This window comes from Micromys minutus, assembly GCF_963924665.1.
Source record: "Micromys minutus genome assembly, chromosome: 5".
NCBI lineage: Eukaryota > Metazoa > Chordata > Mammalia > Rodentia > Muridae > Micromys > Micromys minutus.
In genome coordinates this window covers 68,022,950-68,040,942 of record NC_137974.1, presented here as the reverse complement: position 1 = coordinate 68,040,942, position 17,993 = coordinate 68,022,950, and the positions used below count along the sequence as shown (strand labels likewise).

The 17,993-nt window shown below is 39.3% G+C and overlaps 1 protein-coding gene across 1 annotated transcript in view; it reads right to left on the bottom strand.

Moving 5' to 3' along the window:
• Positions 1-16,850, bottom strand: part of COL9A1 (collagen type IX alpha 1 chain) — a gene marked incomplete at both ends in the record, with an annotated part of 79,039 nt that extends 62,189 nt beyond the window's left edge. Inside the window, 5 exons of the mRNA XM_080916658.1 lie at positions 7,230-7,626; positions 15,123-15,255; positions 15,364-15,441; positions 16,351-16,424; positions 16,837-16,850. Coding sequence (XP_080772784.1) covers positions 7,230-7,626; positions 15,123-15,255; positions 15,364-15,441; positions 16,351-16,424; positions 16,837-16,850 — 696 coding nt within the window. The remainder of the gene's footprint in view (positions 1-7,229; positions 7,627-15,122; positions 15,256-15,363; positions 15,442-16,350; positions 16,425-16,836) is intronic.
• Between the last annotated feature and the right edge of the window lie 1,143 nt (positions 16,851-17,993).

Genomic DNA, 17,993 nt, shown 5'->3' with positions numbered 1-17,993 from the left:
TGGGAAGTTTTCACATCTTCCCAAATGTGGCACTGTCCAGATATTTCATCTCTGCAAACCTTAATCCAAGTTCACTTCTGAAGCTAGGTTAAAACTCAAAAGAATCATATTAGCATTGAGGCCCAGGTTCCAACACTCGTGGCTTTATTTTGCTGGGCCATTGAAGAAGATTAAGTAGTTGAACACATCTCCAGATTCCTTAGAATGATGCGTTTTGATTTTTATAAACTGAATTATTCTTACAATGTGGTAGTACTAAGCACCTAGGCTAATGTTTGCTAACAAGTGTGAATTTCCATTAACCTGTCATAGACAAACAGCTTTGAAAACAAAGCTTGTATTCATGACCAGTAACAAGTAAAAATACATGGGGTGGGACCAGCCAATAGTAACAACAAGAAGAAGAAATACTAAGGTCTCGGATCTTATCCTGATTTGCCACTTTTGATGAGTTTGTTAGCCTTTCCTCTTGTCATCTAGAAATCTCTCCAAATGACACTTGCCGGGAACCAAACAGGAAGCTCTGCCCTGACTCAGAACCAAGAGAAAGTGGCCAACACAGAGTTAGCACACTGAGAACATATTCATTTATTAAATTGTATGCTTGGAGATAAATGTAATGAAGGACACAAAAATATTATTTAAGGCCAGATAGGTCTTAGCGATAAGGATTAGAGCACTCAAAATGGTTACAAGTTCTTCTGTCTAAAGCCACCATGTAACATGTAATATGTGAATGGATCCAAGGGGCAATTGATATTTTCACACACAGGGATGAGAGGATAGAGAGGGTTTTAAAGAGATGTGATGGGACAAAGACAGGGTAAGAACCCACAGAGTCCTTATGCAGAGGAAGACCCACATTAGCTGGGGCACAATGCATAGCAGGACTTTTCTCATGAACTCGGGAATTTCAATACTTTGAGTGTTACCAGCAGAGATTTTTCTTCAATGGAGAGATATGGTAAGAAGTGGGCGGGTTCAGAAGCTCAGTGCACGAAGACTCGGTTGAGCACGCATGCGTGATATTTCAGGCAGGGAGCTATTATAGTGGGCTTCAGGAAGTTCTGCATGCTGAGCTATGACGATGCACCCTGAGGTATCTTCTCCAAACCTAACTAAACTCCTCTCCTGTATCCACAACCTCTCCAGCTGCTGTTCTATACATAATTCTATTCCTCTTTATATAAAACTCGGAACAGTGTCTGTACTCACTCTCCAATTCTCTCCTCACTTTCTCTTGAATCCTTTCTAACTGAGTTTTCCTTCCAATGGACTAGCAGCTCTTTGATTCACTCACTGGCCTCTCAAATCAATAGTCAACTGTCAGTCTCTACCCTGTGTGACCTATCCAGCCTTTGAAACAACTCTTGTCACGTCCACATTAAAAATGTCTTTCTACTCAACTTTTGAGGTACAACAGTCACCTGTTTCACTCATCGGCCAGACACTCTTCCTTTTTAAATAAACCTTCTTAGTTTGCTCCCTCAGAAGTCAGTACCACACTTAGGATTTGGCTTCCTGGATTTCATCATACATAAATGTTCACAGCTTCTAAAGTTCAAAGTTCAGTTCCTGGATGATCCTGCCCCTTAAACTCCAAGAGCTCACACCTAACTGCCTGCCCAGCATCTTTTAGATGCCTAAGGATGTGGTCTCTGCAACCTCATCAGCTATCTAGTTCCCTCTTCTTGTCCTCCCGCTTTGCAAGGGACCCTCAAAGATCAGGTAATACCAAGACGTGTCCCTTGTCATTCATGTTGTCTCTTCCTGCAATCTTCCTCCCTACGACAGCCACAGGCTCAATTCCTTCAGACTTTCTCAAAAGTGTTTACTTCTGCATGAGCCCCACTTCATCTCCTCACTTCGTTTTCCCGGTAACGTTTACGATTCCCTGGTGCACTGCTAACCATCCAGCCACTCCTGCACCTCTCCCCAGAATGTGAGCTCCATTTGGGCATTAGCTTTTGAGTTTCTCAGTCACCTAAAGAATGCCTGTAACTTGGAAAATAAGTGTTGACTATTAATGACAGAACATAAGAACTCCACACTGCTTAAACCACTGAAACTGTAACTTCTTGCATTTCTCAAATGCGAGAAATGCTCATCATGGGATCCAATCTTATGCATGATCCGGGCATTGTATTCACATTTGTAGGCTAACGCGACTCAGTGCTGTAGAGTAAAGGAGACAGATAGCACAATTCTTCCATCCACAATTCTGCCTGCTCTGTCATTTTTCTCTGAATCTGATGAGAAGAAATCAGAGCAAGGCATCAAGATACACCCCTCATGCCACCAAATCTGTCACATTCTACACTGTTTTATTGGGAGTATGCACAGGTAAAGAGAGGAAAGAGCTGAGTTATATATGGGGAAAGTCACATAAGCTTTCATCTGCCCTCAAACAAGACCAAACTCCCAATCTGCATCTGAAAGGGGAGAAAAGCTGACTCTGTTTTCTAATAGAGCTATACCAAATAAGTCTCCGAGGTAATCAGGCTGACAACAAACACTAAAGAAGCTGTCATAAAATAACGCGCTGGTGTGGGAAGCTGCCAGGAAACCCCGTTTTGCAGTGAGGATAAAATGGACTCCTAAATTCAAGCACAAGGAGAATGAGAAACTAGAAATGTATTGCTTTAAAATCGTCAAGTAACAAACTTACAGAAATGCATAGAGTAAAAAATATATAAAATGCTCGGAGCCCAGAAAATAACTATAAATGATGAGAATGTGTTTGAATTGTGGACCACATAAGCACTCATGAAAGCTTCTTGGAATTGGTTTCTTTTTCCAATTTAGAAAGAGAAGGGACACAAGATAGGATGGATGGGCAAAGGCACAAATGACCACAGCGTGAGTCTTCTAGCACTGGTGATCCATCAAATGCCTGGGCTCCATTTTTATCATGCAGTTCTTTTTAAGGGAAAGATCTATTTATTTATTTGTTTGTTTGTTTGTTTGTTTGTTTATTATATATCAGTACACTGTAGCTGTCGTCAGACACACCAGAAGAGGGCATTAGATCTCATTACAGATGGTTGTGAGCCACCATGTGGTCGCTGGGAATTGAACTCAGGACCTCTGGAAGAGCAAGCAGCCAATGCTCTTAACCACTGAGCCATCTATCTCTCCAGCCCCTATCATGCAGTTCTTACATCTACCTCTGATGACTGATAATGCCTACAGAAATGCTTTCGAAAGTAAAGCAAGTGTTGACCCTTAAACGAATAACGAATCAATAAAAAAGATGGAAGATTAGAATTAACCCAATCATAGTCAGAAAATACTTTTAAAAATGTGCATGCCTTTCTGGGTTTGGACTATTTCATGTTACTTTTTTTTTTTAACTTAAAAATTCTTAGAAAGTGAAACAAAAAATCTGCTGTCTCCAAACCGAGGAACAGGTTTCCTATTAGTATGGCTTTTCTGCCTCTCATAATACATGCACATCAGTAGCCATTACCCTTTAAGACTGGAAGGGGAATCTAGCTGGTTGTAGGCTTCAATAATTCCCAACAAATTTCATTATTTTGGGCAAATTGATGAAAAGCCCAAGAAGATAAGCTATGAGGTAAAAACAGGGTCTAGGGCAAAGCATGCGCACTTGAACTTAGAGACCCATGATTAGTTTGGAAGAGTGAGGAGTAATAGAAGTCTATAAAAGTTTGGAAAGAATGAGTTGAATTGATTCTATGTATATGTATATGCATATGCATTTATATATACATATATGTATAATTTCCAAATGAGAATCCATCTATCTCAAATACCATTCTTTCTCTTCTCCAAGATCCCACGTTGACAACACTTCCTTTCATAAGGCTCCTTGACCCTCCCTCCTAATCCTTCTACCCGGACCTGACTTAGGGCCTTGCCTGGCGCATTTCTATTCTCTGATACCGTGGTTCCCTGCTCAGGTTCCACTCCATTATTTACTTGTATGGATCCTCATCCTCCACAGCCTGGAGGAGGCAACAGCTTTTTCTTTTCTTTTCTTTTCTCTTTTTTTTTCTTTCTTTTTTAATTTTTGAGAAAAGCACACATTTTGTGGAAGAGACAAATAATTTTGTTGATTTTGCATTCCTAACATATAAGCACTTACTAGAAATAAAAACTTACTAGATAACTAAACAGGCAGGATTAATGTTTAGGGACACAATTTATACTCCTCAGTCTTCCTTTATTTCTTAACATGTATTTTATTTGTGATAAAGAAAAAATTCTGAAAATAAAATGTAAAAACCATAAATGCCTTTACGATTAAAAACAATTAGATCAACTACAAGGAAAGGTGTGTCCTCACATATACCTTCCTTCCTTTTTTCCTTTTTTCCTTCCTTCCTTTTTTTTTATTTAATTATTTTGTTTGAGATGGGGGTCTCACAGTGTAGCCATGGCTGGCCTGGAACTCACTGTGTAGATCAGCCTGATTTCAAACTGCCTCTGCCTCTCAAATGAACCACCACACCCATAAAATACATGCTTTCCCTCCAAAAGAAACCTGCTTGGAATTAAAGAAAAAAAAATAGAGAAAATTACAAATTTAATACCCAGTGCTGTTTCTTACAAGCCAATAAACCTAGTTAAGATAATTTATTTTATTTAATATGTGGAAATAGGGTATCTGAGCAAAATTCTTCTAACAATCAGAAAATTCGATGCAAGGGATTTTGAAATTTTCAAATTGTTATATTAAAGACGTGAAGCTTTTTTTAAAGAATAAAAAATGGGCTTCTTCCTCCTGTTCTTTTAGAGAAGAAGATGAAGGTAAAAGGGAAGGAGAGGAGAAGCTGGAGTGGAGGCAGAGGAAGAGAGAGGGCTGCATTAGCCAAAGTTGACTTTGGTATTATCACGTTGATGTCTTGAATGGAGAAAAGATGTTTCCGCCTATGGCTTCCATCCATTACCAGTGCTATCAATGGTCCCACACCAACGCAACCACCAACCGGTGTTGAACTTTGTGGAGATTTGGGCTCCGATCTCATTTGTTTTCAGGAAGGGGTAAAGAGTCTAGAATTGATTCTGGAAGGGAAAAGAATTGTTCGTGCCTATACAAAATCCTTTTAACAATAGTGACAGCATGACCACCTAGAAAAGCTCCTTACTGTATGACAAGAACAGTGTAAAACTAGATGCTAGATTTTTGGCTTCATCCCTACACGTGGAAATGGCACAACTTTTCTGCATTGTGCTGTGAGTATGGAACTTCTACAACCAGCTATGGCATATATAGTAAAGTAATATCAAGAGTTTGTCTCTCTGGAAATAAAACAATTTAAAGACATCTTCACTAGCACCCAGAAAGCAGAATTAAATTATAACATGATCTTGATGGGTGGTGAAGGTGAGTTAATCCTCTTTTTCAAATAACTAACATGCAGCACATTTCCAAGACGCTAAGAACTCTCCCTTGCCCAGGTCCAGAAATGTCACGGCATGCAGAGGCTGTGTTCTCTGAAAACCATTCCAGGGTCATTGCAAAGTTCCTGCTGCACAAAATGTGAGCATTTCACAGCAGTGGTCACATCAGTTTTCTAACCCAGCCACTTGAAGTGCCATGACTCATTAGACGATGAAATATTTTCTCGAGTGTCTACAAGCCAGAGCAGCGATTTGGCAGCTACAAATTGCTTCCTGCCTATCAGAGAATATAGAAATTTCACACCAACCTTCACACTAATCATAACTCTTCCTGTAAAAACAAGTTATTTGAACAATTCCATTACTGAGGTCCCCAATAACATTTTTTTTTCAAGAAGTCCACGGAAGCAATTCAAAACCATGGTAGAACCTTTGCCACATCTATGACCTAGGCTTTGTGACTAGAATGTTATAGCCCCATCCAATAGGAGAGATGGATTAACATCAACAGTTTATTTATATTGAATTTTATCCCCTTCTTTTTCCTTAAAAGAATCCATTCCCTTTAAGGTTGTGTTTTTAAATTACCGTCCAAATGCTATAAAATATTCTTAAAGAATTGTTAGAAGGTACTATTTGATACAATAGTGGTATCATTACAAACTATTTTCATATCAATGGACTTCTCCAGTGAAATAATGAATAAAGCTCTAAAATTCTTCACTTCAGGCATGAGAGATAGCAAAAGCCTGTACTTTTGCTGAGAATGGAAATTCAGTTCCCAACACCCACATCAAGTGACACAATCATCTGGAACTCTAGCAGGAGGATATGCAATGATCTCTTCTGGCCTCCAAGAGCACTACACTCATGTGCATAGACACAAATATACAACACTAAAACTAAAAATCATTTTGAAAAGTATTTTCTTCTACCATATCGCACAAAACCTAGCTCTAAATAAAGAGAGATCACACCACCTATACAATCCTTATTCTTGCTCAACAAAGGCCATCTGACTTTCCCACTTTGCTTCTTCCCATCCTCCGTTATAATCCTCACCCCCTCCCACAAACACTCCATTTATATCCACACATATTACTGAAATCAACTAGTCTCCAGACTGTTGAAAACACCCTATTTGCTTAATCATCTTTTATACTATCTTCCTTTTTTTTTGCCAATTCAAATTCTTCCCTTTCAATATGTATTCCTTCCAAAAATCATGGACCCCTTGACTACCTGTATTCATGATTTACCTCTAACCTCACATTAAAATTTGTAATTAACTGTAAATACATGGTATGTGCTGCACTAGTGTGGCCTTCCTTGTAAGTTGTCTCCATGACTTGTGGATGCTCCAGGTGGGTATGTAATGCCTTCCAAGTTCCAAGTATAACTGCCAGTAAAAGCTTTTCAAATGAGTGACTCATTTAATAAACTTTACAAAAGTGAGTAACTATCCATTGTTTGCACAATGTACATTGTGTCCACTATATCCATTGTATGCACTATGTACATTGTGTCCACTATATCCATTGTATGCACTATGTACAATGTGTCCACTATATCCATTGTTTGCACTATGTACACTGTGTCCACTATATCCATTGTATGCACTATGTACATTCTGTCCACTATATCCATTGTTTGCACAATGTACATTGTGTCCACTATATCCATTGTATGCACTATATACACTGTGTCCACTATAGTGATTTATAAACTATGGTCATTCTATACACTATAATCCATTGTATGCACTATGGCTGAAGGTCAAAAATGTCTTGGGTGCTGACATTTAGCCTTGCAGGTTTGCTTTCAATTACTATTGTGGTGGTACCTTGTGATGTTATACTTACAGGAACAGAAACCTGAGGACTGTCCACAAGTTTTCCCAGCACAGCAAAGCCATCAGCATCAATCTGGGCTCTTGGCTTTATAGGTAAGGATTCAATCCTGATGCAGTCAATAAAGAGAGTGGCGCTTGTCCTTTCCACGCCAATCATGAGCTTATGCCACCGGGAGTCAAACAAGGACGGCAAATTCAAGAAGGCTGCCATTTGGAGACTCCCATCCAGCCCCTTGTATGAAAATTCGACAGACTTTGTTTGGCCATTTATCTTCACGCCAACTTGCTCCCTCCCTGAGGAATCCTGGATCTGCCAAATGTTCCAGTGCTTTTCCAGGGTGCTTCCAGTCATCCGAAAAGTAGTTAAAAAGGAATATTCTTCAGGCAGTCCACTGGGATACAAGTGCCTGAGAAGAGTTTGAAAATCATAAACACAAGCCTTGTTTTCTCTGCTTATACATAGTTACCATTCCTCTGTGTTTGTGTTAGTTTGAATTCTAGTCCTGCAGAAAGGCTACAGTGTGAAACATACTATGCAGCATTTGTTCCTTGATGACATCTTACATGAACCTCCCCAGTTCAATCGTTCATATGCATTAAAGCTCCACCTTAAAATACACACTTTAAAAACACCTCCCTTATAGCTAACAAAGGTTATCAACAATTTACTATTTATTCTGCCCAAAGAGCCACCATTCATCAATGCCATCTCGGCCAAAAATATCAAACTCTTGCAATGTTCTGGGCAACATCTCCTTCAAAAATAAAAAAGGATATTATTTAAAGTCTAAATTAACTCTACTTGTTTATAAAAAAATTAATTAATGTTTGTTTTAATTTTTCATATGATAAAATTAAATAAAAAAATAAAATTTGCTGTTTTAATAATTGCAAGGCTTTTATTCAAGAGTTGTATTCTAGACCCACAGAAACATTTTTGAAAACCGATAACCAACTACACCAAATTTATTTAAGGGCTTCTTCCCACTAAGGATGTATAAGGAGCAATGCAGAACCAACGCCTCCTTCTCTACTCCCAAGTCCAGCATGCCTCGGTCTACCAAGTAAGGTTTACAGCATTATTGTTTCTTCGTTGCATTACATGGAAGCTAAAACCAGCCAGAGCCCCTAAGACGGTTCTTATTTGTAGAGCTTGTCCTTCTCTATCTTCTTATCTGTAGATCTTGTCTTGAAGCAAGCTCTTAGGGGATGTCAACTTCAAAGTTATTTCTTTATACCTTCTTCTAAATATAAGAAAATTCCTCAACAAGAAGGAAATGCCAGGAAAACTGAATGTCAGTGAAATGTGCTTGCTAAATAAAAAAATTGAAAACAACTGGGCATTAAGAAAGACCCAGAGTTCCAAATCACCTTCCTTCGGGCCAAACTTTTGAATTTAGTTCCCTTCTTATTGAAGAAAAGAAAGACAAGAAGAAAGATCCAAGTGAGTATTGATTTTTACATATGACATTTAGTGAATTGAAGCATAGTATACACACACATGCACATACACACACACACACACACACACACACACACACACTCACACACACACTTTTGTAAAGTATACAGAAGTTTTTAAAAACAAAGGAACAAAACTACCTAAAGTCCTCCTTTTCCACAATAGAACGAACCACTCCAGATATTTATTTTAAATATACTTCTAGTTTCTCAACTGGTTTGCAACACTTCTTTGACTTTATGTTTTCAGAACTATATTTATTCCAAAATAATCTTTAAAAAAAGAAACTAAAGTTTCATTTATAGTTGTATTCATTTGTAACACTCATAGACTACGTCATTCTTAATGCACTGTCACACCAAGGGCACCTGTATGTGCATGACTCTCTCCACACATATGAAGATCATATGTATATGCATATGTATATGTATAAGTATATGTGTATGTGTATGTGTAAGTGTATGTATATGTATATGTATATGTATATGTATATGTATATGTATATGTATATGTATATGTATATGTATATGTATATGTATATGTATATGTATATGTATATGACGTATATGTATATGTATAAGTATATGTGTAGGTGTATATGTAAGTGTATGTATATGTATATGATGTATATGTATATGTATATGCATATGTATATGTATAAGTATATGTGTATGTGTAAGTGTATGTATATGTATATGATGTATATGTATATGTATATGTATACAAATGTAACTATGACTAATATGGTCATCTTTTAGAGTAGACAAGTATGTAAATAGAATAAGAAAGGAAAATGCCTCATTGCTCATATGATAAAATATACATATTTATGTGTACCAAAGACTGCTAAATGTCTCTGAAACCTAATCCACAGGCCAGGCAGCCTAATGTATTATTAAACACCTAAGATTCTATTCTCAAAAATATGCTATGCCTATCAATAAGCAAACCTGAGTGCATACATAATTTAAAAGAAGTTGTGTCTATAAATGATTTATTGTATTCCAATCTTCATGAAGTACCTTAAGTGGAGAACCATATGGGTTTGAATAAAAGATTCAAAAGTCTTTGAACCTTAAAATATTTGTTTATGACCTTAATACTGAGAAATCTAGGGTCTTTGTTGCGAAACAAAGCAAGTATAACATGTTTTTAAATGGTCGTTAAGAATGGGAAGCTATTAAAAAGATTAAAAGGAAGCATAACCATGTCTCTTAATTCTTCATAGTTATGAAGATAAGTAAGTAAAAATTGTGATTATCTATCATTAGTTTGTTGTAGCTTATTTTTCTCCCATGAAGATTCTGTGCATTTTTCACTGTATTGGGTTCCTTATTCTCCGGTACCAAAGGACTCATTAAGAAACAAGTGTCTCTGTTCCCTGAGAATGAGTCCAAACCTTCTTTTCTTGTCATCTGGCTTTTGCATAAGTAGTTTAAAGGGTGGAATCAAATACCATAGTATACATGGACCAGATCTTCATTATCCATTCCTCAATTAAAGGACATTTCCAAACAAATGATTGTTTCCCTTTCCTGGCCATTGTGAATAACATGGCATCGAACACTGATGAACAAGCATCTGTCATTTGACGTATACCGAGGAGAGGTACAGCTGCATCATACAGCAGATCTGTTCTTAGTTTGTTTAAGAAAAAATAAAATCATGAAAATTCCAGGTAAATTATGAAACTAGACAATGTTGTAGGGGAGGTGACCCAGACCCAGAAAACGTATGCCTCATGGTCTCTTACTTGTGGTTCCTGTCTCTGAATATCTAGATAACCTTGAATAACCTCAGGAACCAGGAAAGGAAGAAGGAACCATGGCGATGGAGGAGTGAGAAAGCTCTCCTGAGAGAGAAAGATGACATAATACAGGTGCTATGAAGGGGAACTGGGAAAAACATGGAGGATATCTGTGGAGAGGGATAGAAAGATACAGCAGGGAAGAATAAATAATACTAAAGATGTTTGAGAAACCCATAGAGAATCACAGTCTATTATTTTCTACTTAAAATTACATAAAATATACTTACAGAAAACTAGGAATAGTTCTACCTCAAAACCCAGCTATATCAGTCCTGCGTATATACCCAAAAGATGTCCCATCATGCTACAAAGACACTTGCTCAGTGATGTTCATAGCTGCAAACAACCTAGATGCCCCTCAACTGAAGAATGGATACAGAAAATGGGGTACACTTACACAATGAAATGCTCTTCAGCTATTAAAAACAAAGGCATCACGAAGTTTGCAGGCAAATGGATGGACCTTGAGAATACCATCTTGAGTGAGGTAACCCAGTCCCAAAAGAACATGCACAGTATGTACTCACTTATAAGTCGATACTAGCCATAAAATACAGGATACCCACGCTACCACTCCACAGACCCAAAGAAGTTAAGCAAGAAGGAAGGCACAGTGAGGATGCTTGAATCTCACTTTGAAGAGGGGTAAACTATGACGACATAGGAAGCAGATGGGGGAGGGAATTAGTGTCAGTCATGAGAAAGCTGCTTTGAGTCATTGGCTAGGAGAGACAGGGGACTTTCTAAAAAAGATAACTATTGCCTTTGGTTTCCTTCAAAAACTTGAAGGCCGGTCTCTATGGCTGAACTCAACACACAATTTAGACATAGAACTTGGAAGGCTCAAGCTGGGTCTGACCTGGAAGGCTACTCCCTGAGGACTAGCTCTTGTAGTATTCCATTTCCCTATGCAAGCTGCTTTGGAGAAAAGCAGTCAATAGTCCTGCATATCTCTGATGCCTATGGACCACAACAATGACCAGCATGGCTGTATATTTCAAAAATGCAATAATGACATTATATATTGATGGCAACCAATTTCCATCTAGTTGGATTTAAGGACTGCTTAATATAAGGGCATTTATGCCTGGATTTGTAAACCTAGCCAACCATCTGTTGAGGCCCTTGAGGAGAGCTTATTATTGACATTTTCCTAAACATATTATTGACACATTCTAACTGCATTCAAACTACATATCCTTCTACTCACAGATGAATGCATCTCTCTTTCCTCATCAAAGAAGCCTCTTTTTTGAAGTAGAGGCCTTAACAGAAATTCACAACTAGTCAAAATGCACTCACCTGGCTGTAGAGGGCACAAAATGGATCAATCTACAATGCAACCCTACATGTTGGGTTTGGCAGCCCTCTCGGAAGAGGGGCTGGGAGCATTATAAGAGCCAGAGGACCAGAATAACTGCCAAGAGATATGTCTTCTACACAACAGGAAAGCTGCTGGGCTGGAGAGATGGCTCAGAGATTAAGAGCACTGGCTACTCTTCCAGACGTCCTGAGTTCAATTCCTAGCAACCACATGGTGCATGGTGGCTTACAACCATCTGTAATGTGATCTGATGCCCTCTTCTGGTGTATCTGAAGATGGCTACAGTGTACACACATCCATAAAATAAATAAATCTTTAAAAAAGAAAAAGAAAGCTGCACCCATGACATCTTAGCAATACGGTTCCCTAAACAAGACCTGAATAATGACAGCACCAGTTGACTTGCCAACATGAACAGGAGAAATCTCACACTAGATGAAGAGCTAAATTAGTCACAATTAGTGACTGACTATGGAGAGTGGGAGAACCCACTTTTCCCCAAGGATAAATTTCATAACTGGCTACCAAGTAGCAAGCCCTAGAAGCATGTATATACAAGCAACATTAAAGGGACTCATATTATATATTTATACATTTAGGGGTCCCTCCCCCCGTATATGGTGTGTGTGTGTGTGTGTGTGTGTGTGTGTGTACATAACAATTAAAGAATAAGAGGATATACATTTGAGAGGGAGCAGGAAAGAAACAGGATGAGCTGGTAGAAGAAGAAAAGAAAAATGATGTAAAATATTCTATAAAAATAAATAAATAAATGAATGAATGAATGAATGAATGAATGAATGAATGAATAGAAAGAATCGATTAAGGAGAAGACTACTCTACATGCCCTGTTCTCTTCAGGAAAGGGTGAATACTTATCCAGCCTTCAGTGTTCAGGCTTTGTCTAAGCACTCTACAGTTATTAATATTTTCCCTAAGCAGTAACCTTATGACATAGTTCCCCCTTCAATCTCTAGTTTTTAACTAATAGATACATAGCTTGCTTCAAACCAGCTATGGCTGGGGACAAGAGGCAGAAGAGGAAAATGGCAGGGAACCGTGTATAGAAACAAGCATGGAGTCACATGGAGTGTGAGTGAACCTAAAAACAAGCGAGCTAGAAGAAATAAATATTCTCTGTTCTAGGACACCACACGACTCGGCACTCTGGCTTACTTCCCTTCCCGTTTCCTTCCTCCTGCTTTCCTCAATCCTTTCCTAGTAAGTCCAGTGATTGATGACATTAGTTGTAACCTGTGCATATTAGTTAATTAAAGGCTTTCAGCACTTAGAGGAAAACAACAGAAAGGATGAGCAGGAAGTAGAGAACTGCACCACCCCTGACAGTCTGTCGCTGAACTAAAGTTAATGCCAGCCCAGTCGTACTCCAAATCACAGACGGGGAAATTATTTTGAAGTTTATTTTAGAGGCCAGATGGTGTTTCTTTAAGTGAAAATGCCATCTAAGCAATGAAATAAATGAACGAATAAAGGCAATTTCTGTTAACATACATATCCTAGTTAGCTTTATCTGACAACTTCATATAACCTAGAGTCCCCTGAGGAGGGTGTCTCAGCAGAGGGACTACCCAGATCAGATCAAGCTACAGGATATGTCTGAAGGGACTTGTCTTGACTAACTGATCCAGGAGAGTATGCCCACCTTGGGCAGCACCATTCCTTAGGCAGGTGGTCCTGAGCTATGGAAGAAAGCTCACTAAGAATGAGCCTGTGGGCCAGAAAATAGCATTCTTCCATGCTGTCTGCTTCATGTTTTTGTTTGAGTTTCTGTCCTAATTTTCCTTGGACTGTCACCCAGATGTATAAGGCAAATAAACCCTTTCCTTTCAAAAGCTGCTTTTGGTAGGAAATGTTGATCACAGCAACAGAAACAAGACTAGAAGGATGACTTTAATCTTTCCAGATGCGAGGGTCCAGGCTCAGTGGTCACCTCCATGCTGCCTGGCTCTCAGCACACCCGGCTAGCACGAAGCCTTTAAGCTTGCTTATGTGGGTAAACTAACCTATGAGGATTCTGTTTCCCCCTGCACTGAACAAGAAAGGCAATGTCCCTTTGTCACAATGTTATGAGGAAGTTGAGAGTAATGTTACTAAATACACAAGAAAACCACAATGCTCCATTTTTGAACCACATGTACAGCTTAAAATATAAATCTCTACCTTCTGTTTTAATATTATATGAGATTCTTGAAAAACATTAAGAAATACATAAATTTTGTGGAATATTTTTTCACTGTGGTAGTTAATTTTTTTTTTCCTATACAACTTAATGTCCCTTAAAGAAATATTTTTTTATCTACCAAAGGAATATTAGTTCTATTTTTCACAATGCATTAAAGCACTTTATATGCAACATTTATAAATATACATACATAAATGAAAAGCATATGAGAACTATTTCAGGAGAAAAAAATGAGTCAGAATTTGGAGATGGTACCAACAGAACACATGATATACATGTATGAAAGCTCCATGATGAATTCATTAGTTTGTACAATGAACTTATGCTAATAACAAAAACCCCCAACACACGTAATAATCATATTAACCACATGATATGTTGATGATCCCAGACTTGACCAGTGAAGGGTACTAATCACAATGACATAACTCATTCAGCTCAGATATACCACAGAACGTCAGCTATGAAGAATTTATGAATTAATTCTAGGGAAAAAAGCAATCAAGTAAAATCTGTATGTATGACCCCACCAGTGTTCCTCTTATTTTAATTTCCATCCTGTTTGTTTGACGCCATGCAGGACCTAAGGCCTGTGTGGTTCTCTTTCAGCACCAGGACACTTGAACAGCTCCACTGTGAGCCTTCAAAACCACACTGTGGCTTCTAGTTAAATTTATGTTTCACTTCTGCTGCTCACAGAGAGTCCTTTCAGTCAAAACCAGACAAATTACAGAGAAACAGAAAGCAGAATTCTAAGAACATGTCCTGAACTGATGTATAATAGTCTCAGAGGTGTTTCTATTCCTGGAATGGAAAGTACATTACAAACCAACATGAAGAGAAGTATTCAGGGGCTAATGATTGATAGGTGAACACATTCTTTTTGTTTTTTTTTTTTTTTTTTTTTTAAATTTTAGCAGTTCTGTTGACTTACCCCATTGGTTAATGCATTTGAAGTAAGTGATCTACCATTGAGCCTCAAGACCTTCATCTTAAAGTAAAATAATCCAAGAAATACCAAAAAACATTAATAAAAATATCTTTGACATCGAATAGCTGCAAACATTTCTGAATGCACTCAAGGAAGATGATTAGACAGGTTACCTTGTTGGGATCCTGAAGTCTACATTACTTCCCAGCTTGTAAGCCACTTGTAACGCTGTGGATCCCACTACCCTCTGGATAGTCCTTCGAGACGCAGCCTTCTCAATTTGAAACTGAGAAATCAGGTCAAACCCTACAGAAAGGGAATAGAAAAGAAAAAGTTGAAAACAAGACCGGTTCTATCCCTTTCCAAAATAAATCTGGAAAACCTGAGTTTCCAGTATGATACGCTGCTACTCACCTGGCAAGTCATCTTGGCCAATCCTGATCTTGGGACACAGTTCATTTCCACCATTAGAAATGGAATTGGCGGGAAATCCTACAAAAAGCAAAACTGTGTCATCCACACGCTAACACAACCTAATACCAGCTTGCTTATAAGCCATTTATTTGTCTTGAACTCAATGCTTCAATCGTGAGACTCAGTTGACCTTCAGCTTCTCCAAGAAGGGATGTGAGGCATGGAACTAGAGTACTGATTTATGATGGAGGAACACCCCTGCTTGGAAGAGTTGGGGATTTGTTCCATTTAGAACCAGTACTGCAAAGTGTCCTAAATGGCATGAGGTCAGAAGCCTGTTTGGAAAACTGCTGGTGGTTTGGGCTAGAAATATTCCTTAAATACCACCAACTCTAAATTACAATGACATTACAGTGTCAGCGTTTAGTTTCATGGAGCTCCCAGACATGTGCAAATCTTGGAAATTGTCACCAAAGATGAGTTCTCATAACTGCCAGACCCTCTCCTGCCTTGATAAGACTTTTAGACATCACACACACACACACACACACACACACACACACACACACACACACAGCTTTAATACACAGCTGAGTTTCACCCTAACCATTAAAGTACATCAAATATTTTCCTTTTTTTCTTTTCATTCCAGTATTCTGGGAAAATCCATCCATCTACCCATCCATCCATCCATCCATCCATCCATTCATCCATCCATCCATGTAGTCAACATTTACCTTCACCATCTGAAAGAAGCACCATGTTTGGCCCTAGAAAAAGCACAGCTATCCTTCCTGCCCGCCAGCTTACAGTTGAGACTCCCTTTCCAGGCTCAACATTGAGCACTGAACCAACCATCCAAACATCCCCCCAAGTTGAAGAGAGGAAGTGCAAAGGACCATTGGAAGCACTGTCTTCACTCAACCACAGCCCTGCCCGCTTTTGGTGGCAAGAGATACTCCACACTCCATAAACTGTGGCTCTTACTTGCGCGACGCTTAGGAGTTGCAGATACCCAGGGTCCCAGAACACTGCATACAAAGAAGAAAACTGGAATTTTCCTGGAAAGAGGAGAGGGGAAAAAAATGACCTGAACAGGGATCTCTTCAGATAGAATACTTTCATATTTTAAACCTGCCAAATCTGGCTGTTGGAGACAAGCAGACCCCAAGGCTTACTGCTCCTTTTATTTATATTTTGAAAGTTCACTTAGGAATTCTGTGGCTAAGCCCATTCCTGGCTTGGTTTTCACACTATCTCATTTTCTACACTACCCTTGTCTCTGCTTTCTTTTCTCTTTGTTTTATTGCCTCTCTTTCCATAGCTGCCTCTTCTTTTTCTATTTCAGATGCTTACGTCCTTTCTCTTCCATCTCATCCGACTCTCCGCTGGTTCCCACTGCCTCTCACCTCCCCTTAGGCTACTGATACTGCAAAACTCCCCACCCATCTCCCTCCAGAGGCATGGGCTTACCAGAAGTTCTTCATTTTCCCAGTGGGTTCTCTATGGTTGCTAAGAGTCACCGTGAAGGGGTTGGAGGGGAGTCCCTACTCCCCCAAACCCTGTCTCTATCTGTCTCAGACTCTGAGTTTTGGCCCCAAGCTCACTTCTTCTTGCCCCTCTCAGGGCTAAAAGCAAAAAGAGTGAACCAGAGGCATGTAATAACTCTTTAAGCTGAAGCAAAGGAAAGGGGTGGGGAGAGACAGCCTGTAAGCCCAGGCCCAGTCAGGGGTGTGTCCGGCTTAAAGCTAACAAGGTTACTGAAGGAGAGATTCAATGGGAAAAGCCTTGCTGAGGAGAAAAAAAAACCCAGGATGTGGGAAATTTCACCAGAGAAATGCAGGAAGTGGCTATAGGAATACAGTGCCGGCTTTTAGAACAGCTATAGGGCACAGTGGAGGCTTTGAGAGCTGTTGTAAGGCCACAGTAGAAGCTTTCAGTGACCACAGGATCCAGCAAAGAGCTGCCTGTTCTGAGGCAGAGGTGTGGGGGTTCAGTGCCTAGTCAACTTAGGTTTAAACCCACTTCTTCTGCCTTAGCGGTTAAATGAACTTGAGCAGTATAATTAGCCTCCCCATACCTTATCTATAAAACTGGACGAAAGCTGTTCCTTAACAGCAGCTCCTGGCGGGATTCAAATGAGACTGGCAAACTCATCCCCTGGCAACCTTATCCTATTAACAAGTCACTGAGTGCTTCTCTTTCTTGTCCGTGCTAGCAGTTAAGAACAGTCTCACTACCGTGTACACATTGTTATTCACTAGCTAAGAGAACTAAAGTACAGACCCAGGCGACTCTCCCAGAGCACCACTGTTGCTATTCATTCCAAGTCAACTCACTCACCTGGGGAAATTCTGGTGCCATATGACCTCAAGCCTTCTAATTGTTCGCTCTCAGTCTCTGAGATTAATAATATGAGATTGAATAGACCAGGGAGAACACAACACATCCTTTTCCATCAACAACCAGAGAGTCAATTGCTAGGGTCACAGACCTAAAAAGGAGGTGTGCCCACACACTGTCACACGTGCACAGACCTCCTCCGGAACCTGAGCACACCAGGAAAAGGAGCAACAGGACTCCTGGCTCTACTTCTGGTTCCATCTCGGATGACGCAAGCGTCGGAGGAA